Raw genomic sequence first — 12317 nt, 5'->3', positions numbered from 1 at the left:
TCATATGCATGTTGTGCTCTTAGAGTCCAGCGATTACTGGATAGCAGCTAGCATCTTTTAGTTACATATTATTCATATATACATTCAGTTCTTAGCTATGGAATTCTTTTCTGGATAACAAATGTACACAATATAAATACAGTTTTCCAACTGCAGAGAAGGGCCATAAGAATAATAACAAGGCATGATGATAAAGTTCATTGTCATGATTTGTTCAAAACATCGAGAATTTTAAATACACCATGTGAGTACATGTACCAGTCAGTTATGTACACCAGAAGTAATCTTGATATATTGCTCCTCAAACAGCACTGTTCATAAACATGGAACAAATGCTAGACTAACTTATATTTACAAAGAAAGGAGGAACATAAAACAACATAACAGAATTTTCTACAAATGAATAAAATTGTACAACAAATTGCCTAAAGAGGTTTAAGAGATCACTAAAACCAATTTATTTAAGACTCCAGTTAAAAAGTGCTTGTTAAGTTACACACTCAATAAACTGGAGAATGTGCAATATGAATGTAACGGGTTCCCGGGTTTGATTCCCGGTGGGGTCAGGGATTTTCTCTGCCTTGTGATGACTGGGTGTTGTGTGATGTCCTTAGGTTAGTTAGGTTTAAGTAGTTGTAAGTTCTAGGGGACTGATGACCATAGATGTTAAGTCCCACAGTGCTCAGAGCCATTTGAACCATTTTATGAATGTAAAATGATTCATTCTACGTCACTATGATTTATCATACAAATAATCGATGGAACATAAAATTAATTAACTACGGTGAAGGATTACTTACAAGTAAACTTACCCAAAGGATACACACATTTTTTGTATGTACCCATACATCCATTAAGGATGTGCAACATCCCTTTGAAAAAAACTGAGTTCAATATTTCTGTATAAATACCACTGAACGGGTAACAGGCATAAAAAGACTTCAAATAAAAGTTCAGTCATGTTACAATAGTGCACCCAGAATTGTCAGAAAAGGCATTTTTTTTTTTTTTAGAAATCCTCCCCTTCCCACAATTTTGTTTTTCATTTGGCATTTGATGAATAGCAAAGCATACAGCATTATTAATACCCAATTCAGTCATATATGGTATTCCAGCGATGCATGTGTCAGAAATAAAATAGAAATATCTCCAGACTGCTGTGCACACACCCGATACGTGTCTGGTGCAATGCCAGTTGTCATGTTGCATTGTTTAATAAGTATTTCCCAGATATACACACTGACACAAAGCTATTGCAATACCAAGAAGGAGTTGTGTGACATAAAGTTTGGTAGGTGTTTTTCTACACCTGAAAGATGATGTGTTTTCAAATTGTGCACCAGTCGCATAAGAGTGCCACTAGTAGTGCCATTATGAGGATGCAAATCAGGTTTGCTTTAAATATATGCTGTAATAGTCATGAGCATTACTTACATTTGAGATTGCATGGGGGAGTTACTGTTATTCAAGAATGCCTTTAAGTTTACAAAGACGTCATTATAAACACCTCAAAGTGTTTCAGTGGGGTTAGCAACAGGGTTATGAGAAGCTGGATGTTCCTCCTGTGATATTGCAGAAACACTTGGCAGGAATTTAGTCACTGTACATCATTACTTGCAATGGTGATCACAAGAATGTATAGTTGTAAGAAAACTGGGCTCCAGATGGCCACATGGCACTACTGGAGGGATGACAAATGTGTTTGGCGTATGGCTCTGGTGCATTGTACAGCATATGAAGCAGCAGTTGGCGCCACAGTGTCACAACGAATTTTTACAAATCAGTTACTTCAAGGACAATTCCTAGCCTAATGACCTGTAGTGTGCATTGAACTGACCCCAGATCACAGCCATCTGCAACTTCAGTGATTTCAAGCGAGAGCTCATTGGAGGCCAGGTTGGAGAAATGTTGTGCTTTTTTGATGATAGATAGTTCTTCCTCAGTGCCAGTGATCGCTGTGTGTTGGTTAGAAGTACACCATTTGAGAGCCTACATCTGGAGTTATAATCTGGGGTGTGGGTTCCTATGACACCAGAAACACTTGTGGCTATCCCATGCACCCTTACTGCATGTCTGTACATCATTCTGGTGATTCAACCTATTGTGCTGCTGGTCATGAACACCACTCCAGAGGGTGTTTTCCGACTCTAGCACCATCCACAAACAACATTAAGTGCCACAGGCATGACCGATCAAGTGCGACAGGCATGGAACTCCATCCCACAAACTGGCATCCAGCACCTGTACAACACAATGCATGCAAGTTTTCATGCTTGAATTCAACATTTTGGCAGTTACACTGGTTGTTAATGTACCAGTGCTTCACATTTGCTGTGGCTTGTCTCTCAGTCATATTAACATCTACATCTACATTTACATTTATACTCTGCAAGCCACCCAATGGTGTATTGCGGAGGGCACTTTACGTGCCACTGTCATTACCTCCCTTTTCTGTTCCAGTCGCGTATGGTTCGCGGGAAGAATGACTGCCGGAAAGCCTCTGTGTGCGTTCGAATCTCTCTAATTTTACATTCGTGATCTCCTCGGGAGGTATAAGTAGGAGGAAGCAATATATTCGATACCTCATCCAGAAACGCCCCCTCTCGAAACCTGGCGAGCAAGCTACACCGCGATGCGAGCGCCTCTCTTGCAGAGTCTGCCACTTGAGTTTGCTAAACATCTCTGTAACGCTATCACGGTTACCAAATAACCCTGTGATGAAACGCGCCGCTCTTCTTTGGATCTTCTCTATTTCCTCCGTCAACCTGACCTGGTATGGATCCCACACTGATGAGCAACAATCAAGTGTAGGTCGAACGAGTGTTTTGTAAGCCACCTCCTTTGCTGATGGACTACATTTTCTAAGAACTCTCCCAATGAATCTCAACCTGGTACCCGCCTTACCAACTATTAATTTTATATGATCATTCCACTTCAAATCGTTCCGCACGCATACTCCCAGATATTTTACAGAAGTAACTGCTACCAGTGTTTGTTCTGCTATCATATAATAATACAATAAAGGATCCTTCTTACTATGTATTCGCAATACTTTACATTTGTCTATGTTAAGGGTCAGTTGCCACTCCCTGCACCAAGTGCCTATCCGCTGCAGATCATCCTGCATTTCGCTACAATTTTCTAATGCTGCAACTTCTCTGTATACTACAGCATCATCCACGAAAAGCCGCATGGAACTTCTGACACTATCTACTAGGTCATTTATATATATTGTGAAAAGCAATGGTCCCTTAACACTCCCCTGTGGCATTCCAGAGATTACTTTAACGTTTGTAGACGTCTCTCCATTGATAACAACATGCTGTGTTCTGTTTGCTAAAAACTCTTCAATCCAGCCACACAGCTGGTCTCATATTCCGTAGGCTCTTTCTTTGTTTATCAGGCAACAGTGCAGAACTGTATTGAGCGCCTTCTGGAAGTCAAGGAAAATAGAATCTACCTGGGAGCCTGTATCTAATATTTTCTGGGTCTCATGAACAAATAAAACGAGTTGGGTCTCACACGATCGCTGTTTCCGGAATCCATGTTGATTCCTACAGAGTAGATTCTGGGTTTCCAAAAACGACATAATACTCGAGCAAAAAACATGTTCTAAAATTCTAAAACAGTTCGACGTCAGAGATATAGGTCTATAGTTTTGCGCATCTGCCCGACAACTCTTCTTGAAGACTGGGACTACCTGTGCTCTTTTCCAATCATTTGGAACCTTCTGTTCCTCTAGAGACTTGCGGTGCACGGCTGTTAGAAGGGGGGCAAGTTCTTTCGCGTACTCTGTGTAGAATCAAATTGGTATCCCATCAGGTCCAGTGGACTTTCCTCTGTTGAGTGATTCCAGTTGCTTTTCTATTCCTTGGACACTTATTTCGATGTCAGCCATTTTTTCATTTGTGTGAGGACTTAGAGAAGTAACTGCAGTGCGGTCTTCCTCTGTGAAACAGATTTGGAAAAAGGTGTTTAGTATTTCAGCTTTACACATGTCATCATCGGTTTCAGTGCCATCATCATCCCGGAGTGTCTGGATATGCTGTTTCGGGCCACTTACTGATTTAACGTAAGACCCGAACTTCCTAGGATTTTCTGTCAAGTCGGTATATAGAATTTTACTTTCGAATTCACTGAACGCTTCATGCATAGCCCCCCTTATGGTAACTTTTACATCGCTTAGCTTCTGTTTGTCTGTGAGGTTTTGGCTGTGTTTAAATTTGGAGTGAAGCTCTATTTGCTTTCACAGTAGTTTCCTAACTTTGTTGTTGAACCACGGTGGGTTTTTCCCGTCCCTCACAGTTTTACTCGGCACATACCTGTCTAAAACGCATTTTACAATTGCCTTAAACTTTTTCCATAAACACTCAACATTGTCAGTGTCGGAACAGAAATTTTCGTTTTGATCTTTTAGGTAGTCTGAAATCTGCCTTCTATTACTCTTGCTAAACAGATAAACCTTCCTCTCTTTTTTTATGTTCCTATTAACTTCCATATTCAGGGATGCTGCAATGGCCTTATGATCACTGATTCCCTGTTCTGCACTTACAGAGTCGAATAGTTCGGTCCAAGATGTTATCTCCACGAGTCAGTTCTCTGTTTAATTGCTCGAGGTAATTTTCAGATAGTGCACTCAATATAATGTCACTCGATGCTCTGTCCCTACCACCCGTCCTAAACATCTGAGTGTCCCAGTCTATATCTGGTAAATTGAAATCTCCACCTAAAACTATAATATGCTGAGAAAATTGATGTGAAATATATTCCAAATTTTCTCTCAGTTGTTCTGCCACTAATGCTGCTGACTCAGGAGGTCGGTAAAAGGAGCCAATTATTAACCTAGCTCGGTTGTTGAGTGTAACCTCCACCCATAATATTTCACAGGAACCTGTGATCCTGCAGTGTTAATCACTTGACTACATTACCTAGACAAATTTATCCAAAAATTCTTTACTCTATCTACATTAATTATTGTTTTAGTGTTGCAAATTTTACTGTCAGTGTGTATTCTAAATGTATATTGTACATGTATTGTTCTAAATATAGATATTGTTTTAATTTTATTTATCTTTTAATCTTGTATTACTTTGTTTTCTTTTTTACATTGGCCATATTTTTGTTGTTTTCAAGTTGTAACATTTTTAGATTTAATTATTTTACATTTGAAATTGTTTGTAAATTATTGTTATAGTATTATTGTAAATCTAGACAGTAGTGAGGAAGTGCAGAATTGTTCATGTCAAAAAATATGCTGAATGCACTTTGATTTTGTGCACCAAGTGCAAGGTATCTTGGGGGGAAAAAAACTTTTTTTTACAAATCTGTATGCGCCATTCTAACATACATTAAAATGATAGAACTTTTATTTAAAGGTATTCATTCAGAAATATTAAACTGAATTTTTTCAAGAGGGTGTTTCACCCCCTTAATGGCTGTATGGACACACGTAAAAAAATATGTCACTCTTATTTTGCTCTGCACTAAAACTTATTTAAAGTAGATCAGAATCGAAGTGTATCTGTTGGTTAGGTTTACTTATTAGATAACATGGATGAAGGTTTCAGTAAAAAAACGTTACACAAGTTAATAATAATAATAATAATAATAATAATGTGCTGCACTGAACAGATACTCAGTTTGAAGACATTTCTGGGATAATCCAAGAACTGTAAATAGGGGTCTCAACTTTATCAGACACTAACAAACACCAGATCAAATATTAAATTCATAAGAGAGTCATCAGAGTCCTTTGAGATTGTAACAGGAGTGAGACAGGATGATGGTATTTCACCACTGTTGTTCTATGTAGTATTAGAGACAGCTGTCAGGGAATGGGAAGAATATTTGAAGTACAGGGACTTTATAATCCAATCAGACTAGGGAATAAAACAAAAGGATGAGTTATTGGCTAACTGTCATTTTCTGGTGATCTTGCAGTACTCACAGACAGCACAGAAACTGCAGTAAAGCAAATCAAGATCCTGAAAGAGAATGCTGCAAGGTGAGACCACAGATCTCTTTCAAGAAAACGGAATAGATGTGAAAAAAATTATGTTGCAGCAGGCAGAGATGCCAAAATATGACTTGAGCATAGTCATGGAGCAGCAAGGTGCACAAAAAAATCAAAAAAATTGGAGAGAAGACTCATCAGAAAAATGGTATGGACTAACAAGACAGTAGATGGTTTGTGTAGTAGACAAGAGACTGAACAGATATCTATCACAGTACATGACATGAAGAAAAATCAACTGAAATTGTATGAGTGCATATCAAGAAAATTCTACACACATTACAAATTAAATGGATATTGTAGTACACAGAACATGTGAAGAACATGAAGTGGACCACCAAAATCATAAGAGACTTGAAGTTCTTGGATAAGAAGGACACACATCCAACCACAAAATGAACGAATAGATCAAAGAATTCAATATGGGAACAGTTTGGTCAGAAAAAAGAAACTACTTAGTGAGAGGATGAAATGAGTGTGGTGCCTGAGAAAATCTTACATCTAATACATACTTTTGCATGGTGCTCTAGTCACCAATAATAATAATAATAATAATAATAATAATAATAATAATAACATATGTCATTTCACACCCTTTTTTACACTATAATAATTTTTACTTTACTGAAAACCTAATTCCAAAGATCTGCAGTGGATAGTAATAAATACCCTCTTTCTGAGCTCAACATCTCATTCATTATGAGAGGATGTGACTCACCTTTTCAGGCAAGCAAATGAGAAGTTGCATACTAAATGAAAGCCAAACCATCACCAGGGTCCTGTCAGCTGATAATGGGTATGTAGTGTTACATTATGAAATAATGTGTGTGCAGTATGGTCAGAGATTGCCATTGAAATATTAATGAATGTATAGTACTAGATATTTTTTGTTATTAAATAACTTATTTGCAAAACAATATTGTGCACTAGGGATAAACTGAATAAAGTAAACGCCCTAAACTTGTATTTGGAAGTTTAGAGATTCCAGTCCCCATCCGGCTATCCTGATTTAGGTTTTCCTTGGTTTTCCTAAATTACATCGGGAAGATACTGTAATGGTTTGTACTATAATGCCACAGATTACTATCTGTCCCATTCTTGTCAAGAAACCTGTAAGTATGTAAATATCTGTGTATATGAATTATATTTATTTTCTTTTTATTCTTAAACTGCCATACTATGACATGTCTATCATCTACAACAGAAAACCACACATGAATAAAGCTACTACTACTTCAAAGGTGTGGAGCATGAGCTGTGGCACTCATGAACTTTGGTGACTTTGTGTTGCTATGAATATGAGAATTAAGGAAGTCCATTTCAGAGATGGCTTTGGAAAGTTATAAGCTAGTTGATGTTATAACAACAGGTGCTGTAGCCAATGAATCACTGAAACAATAAGGTACTACTTATAGAACTCTAGCACACTTTGGATTTGGTTGAAGGTGGAGGTTTGTTTATGGATGAGGTTGACAAGCTAGTTGTGAAACATTAAAGACATGACAAGGTTGTCAACTTTTTGTTTTGTCCTGAAATACTGTAACAGATTAATCTCTATTACTGTCTCAATGAAAAACCCTCTAGACTGAATGCATGCCTTGATAAAATAATTAGCAATGTACAGAGAGACTCCATAGAATGTGATGTAATAGAAATAGGAATATCAGATCATGCAGGGCTATGGCTTTAAATAAAAAAGTCAGCCTTCAGTTCTACAGAGAGAGAAGTGACATATAGAATTCTAGGTGAATCCAATGTAAACAAAATGATAAACCAGTTAAAAGAAATGGATTGGACTCATGTAACGGATAACAAGAAACCATTAATAAATGTTTTTCCATTTTCCTGACAGAGATCACTCATATAGTAGAAATGGCATGCCCCTTGGTAACCAAAAGGTACCAGAGTAATATTACTCATAAGCAACAAAATACTAACAAGTGGTACACCCGACAACTTAACAAACTCAGAATACTACTGATGATTATTTTAAAGACAAATCACATAACAGTGATAGGGACAAGGAAAATTACACTAAAATGAGTAACCTTTACAGATTAGAAATAAAAAATGCTAAGTGCTGTGCAAATGATGAATATATTTTAAATTCTAAAAATAAATGTAAAGTTGCCTGGACTGTCATTAAAAGGGAAATTAATAATACCAATAAAGAAAGGAGTATCCCTATTGACTGCAATATTCTCAATGAATATTTTGTAAATAGCGTCACCACCCAACCCATTAGTTCTGCCTCTGATGCAGAAGCATTGCTCACTTGTGCAAAACAGGCAAGAAGTGAGAAGTTCACTCGGAGCCAAATCACATTAAATGATATTCATTAGTCAATAAAGAAATTAAGTAATTCCAAAACAGAAGATTATTATGGACTCAGTAATCTCATCATTAAATGTATAGCAAAAGAAATTGAAATGCCACTTCTCTCACTATCAAACAGAGTACTTGATGAAGAAATATTCCCCGACTGTCTTAAGCTCACAGTTACATTGCCTGTGTATAAAAAAGGTGAAAGAAACCTCCCAAATAACTACAGACCCATTTCAATAGTATCAATCATATCCAGGTTAGTAGAAAATTGTGTGCATAAGCAGATATACATGTTTTTTGAAACCAACAAAATTTTAAATGAACAACAGTTTGACTTCAGGTCACACCTATCAACTCTAAGAGCAGTAGAAGCTTTGGTAAGCAATGTTTATGAAGGGCATGAAAAAAGGGTATCAATGTCTGGAACACTTATTGACCTAAGTAAAGCTTCTGACTCGGTGTCACATGACATACTCATCAAAAAGTTAAAATACAATGGTACTGAAGATGACACACTCTTGACTATTCAGATCCTATCTAAGCAATAGGCTACAACTTGTATATGCAAATAAGCAGAGGTCAGAAATACTCCCTATAGAAAGAGGAATGCCCCAAGGCTCTGTTCTTGGACCTTTTCTGCTCATTGTCTATGTTAATGATTTCTCGAATTACATACCATGTAAGAACATACTATATGCTGATGAAATGATATTAATAAGTACAGGAGAGAACTTACAGAGTGCACTGGACAAAAATAGGAAATGGTGCAAATGGCTAATTACTGGTGTCAGGCTAACCAGCTGTGCATAAATCAAACAAAAACAGAAGAAATACGATTTAATCTCAAAGTAACTAAAAATGAAAACAAAACAGTGGAATTACTTGGACTAATCATAGACCAAAACGTCTCATGGGAAGGACACACCAATTATCTATGTAGTAAACTAGCACGAGTACTTTTCTTAGTGTATAAATTAAGAAATAGTGTGAGCAAGCAATTGCTACTCCACTCATACTATGCTTTTTTTAATTCCCAGCTGCAATATGGAATACTGCTTTGGGGTAACTCCCCAGGGGCTGAATGTATTTTCAGATGGCAGAAGAAAGCAATCAGGTGCATGGAGGGGTTAGCACCCAGAGAGTCTTGCAGAAATTATTTTAAATCTCTTGGCGTAATGACAGTGCCAAGCATGTGCATATATAACTGTCTAATATATGCCCGAGAAAATCTGAAAAAATTGAACATGAGATATGATGTGCATGCACACAGTACAAGAAATAGTCACTTGCTGGACTTGCCTTCCACAAGACTTGCTGTAGTCCATAATAACTATAAGTACTTAAGCATAAAATTTCTTAATAAGTTACCATGCTCAGCTTGTACGGTACCGCTAAATAAATATAAGAATACATTGCAAACCTGGATTAAAAAAAAACGGATTCTATGCAACTGAATAATTCTTAGAAATTAATCATCAAAATATATGTTTTACCTAAGTTATGAAGAAAATGTTTTGATATTATATAAGCTAGTTATTTACTGTGATTCTTTTCTTATATGTGTATTTAATTACTGTATAAAACATTGTTTACATAACGCTGAAGAAAAGGTCTTTAGTTCCTTTTCTCCCCTTTCTGTAACTATCTGAATATCGTACTGAAACTAAAACCCTCTGTAGACTTTGACGAAGCCAATTGTATGAAAAATACTGAAAGGCTAATAAAAATATTCAATTCTGTAGAGCAGGAATCATTTGCTGCTGAAGAGGTGGCAGCTGTTAAAAGGCGTGCAATTTTTGCTCAAAAATTCAGTTGATTAGAAAGAATACATGAAAAGTGATGAAGAAGGTAGCTTTGGATTTGCAGAAACAGGAAAATTTTAAATAAGGTAACAGGATGAGTTTTAAATAGTTTGCTTGAATCACAAAGATATTGTTGATGAATCTGTTTTGTTTTTCTTCTTCTTCTTCTTCTTCTTCTTCTTCTTCTTCTTCTTCTTCTTTTGGGAAAAGATTCTTTTATAATCCAATGAAAATAATAGCACAGCAAGAGGTAATCATCATCCTTCCAGCCGTCCTAGTTTGTTTGCACATCAGGCCCTATAATTAATGTTTTTGACTTTTTAAGACATTATTATTGTGAGAGGAAAGGTTAGAACAGTTATTTATATTATTTGGGTTAAAATATAAATTTGTAAGGTGAAATGTTAAAATTTATTTAGAGCCCTTATTGTGAATCTGTGCAATTTAAATAATAATAAAGAACTTCTCATCTTAAACCTATTTCATAATATTCAAAGAAATAATTAATGAAATGCTAAAATGTATGTGCATGTGTCTGTATTATCATATAATTCTTGTACCATTCAAATCTGTTTGCTTACCTTGTTGCACAGGTTGCTGTTGTCAGTACTACATTATTAGCTATTACTGCTCCTGCACATATTATGTTTGAACTTCGTATATCCTGTAAAAATACCATCCAGCATGGATGCACCATAGGCCTGTGAAAGGAAAATAAAGTTAATATTGAAAAAAAAAGCAATCTGAAACAAAAGTAGCTATACATTTGGTATTTACATACAACACATCTTGACAGCTGTAAATCATTCGCGACTTTTGTATGTTATGGCTGTTAGCATAACTGTTTACAATATACCATTTCAAAAAAAACTTATTGTTACATCCAGCTGTTCTAGGAAGTAACAGACTTCTTGGGGTGAATAAGATTAATATTCTTCACTTTGAATATTTGTTATGGTACTGCAATTTTTCCTTGATTCATTCATTCATCATTGTCCATAGATTCCATGAATTTGGAATGAGTTAATGTACATTTGAACAAAGATAAGCATACCATAGAAACTATCTGTGTTCTGCTGCTGCCACTGCTGTTGTCTTCATTTCAAAGTCTGGTTTGACACAGTTCTACTAGCTAGTCTATCCTGTGCAAGCCCCTTCATACCTCCACAACTCCTGCAGCCTACATGCATTTCCACTGGAGGCTTTTGAATCTGCATACTGCAGTCAAGCCTTGATTCCCCTTAACAGTTTCTACTCCTCCTATCCCTCATTGCAGTACCTCTGCCTCCCCCCCCGCCCCCCCCCCCCTCAAACATACACACTTTCGTCCATTACTATAGTTCAATTCTTTTATCTTGGCGGTTCGCGCATGCCCGCCCAGACGCGGGAGATTTCTGCGTTGCCAGTTGTACGCGCCATGAGAAGCAACGCCATAGTAAAGTTCGCAAACTTACGTTTAGGGGGGAGCGCGCAGTTTATGAAGTAAAGCGAAGTAAAGCCACCACGGCCGCATTAACCCTTTCGCTGCTACAGAGACATGCTCCCCGTTCTGCAATGTGCGCGATTTTGTCATCATTGCACTGTTCGCCTGTGCAGACACATGATGTTTCGACTGCTTTGACGAACTTTATCATTCGATTTCACAAACACTATTTGGCCCAAAAATTTGATTTTTACGCATCTTCTTGACTGATACCTTCCCCCCATAAAAGACTTAATTTTGTTTCGATGTTCAACGCAGTTATTGTGCAGCATTAGATGTAGTAAACCATTGCATGAAATTTCGAAGAGGCTAAAGTACATAGCGTATACTTTCCGTATGGTCGATTTTAGTTGCCACCAGAAATTTCAAAAAATTACATTCAAACGAATAAAATTCATGAAGTAAGACACTTCGATAATGTTTTTAAAATAATGAAAATATTAAGCTACAATCAGAACCTTTCACTTAGCAGCCGTGTTGTTGTTGTTGTTGTCTTCAGTCCTGAGACTGGTTTGATGGAGCTCTCCATGCTACTCTATCCTGTGCAAGCTGCTTCATCTCCCAGTACCTACTGCAACCTACATCCTTCTGAATCTGCTTAGTCTATTCATCTCTTGGTCTCCCTCTACGATTTTTACCCTCCTCCCTGCCCTCCAATGCTAAATTTGTGATCCCTTGATGCCTCAAAACATGT

At 37.0% G+C, this 12317-nt stretch overlaps 1 protein-coding gene across 1 annotated transcript in view; it reads right to left on the bottom strand.

Annotated features, from left to right (window-relative positions):
* Nucleotides 1-12317, bottom strand: part of LOC126269449 (uncharacterized) — a 113516-nt gene that overhangs the window by 38147 nt on the left and 63052 nt on the right. Inside the window, exon 4 of the mRNA XM_049973994.1 lies at nt 10722-10841. Within this exon, the coding sequence (XP_049829951.1) occupies nt 10722-10841 (120 nt within the window). The remainder of the gene's footprint in view (nt 1-10721; nt 10842-12317) is intronic.

Source organism: Schistocerca gregaria, chromosome 1, assembly GCF_023897955.1.
Source record: "Schistocerca gregaria isolate iqSchGreg1 chromosome 1, iqSchGreg1.2, whole genome shotgun sequence".
In the NCBI taxonomy this organism is placed as follows: Eukaryota; Metazoa; Arthropoda; class Insecta; order Orthoptera; family Acrididae; genus Schistocerca; species Schistocerca gregaria.
The sequence above is the reverse complement of the archived record's forward strand: the minus strand, read 5'-3'. Positions and strand labels throughout refer to the sequence as shown.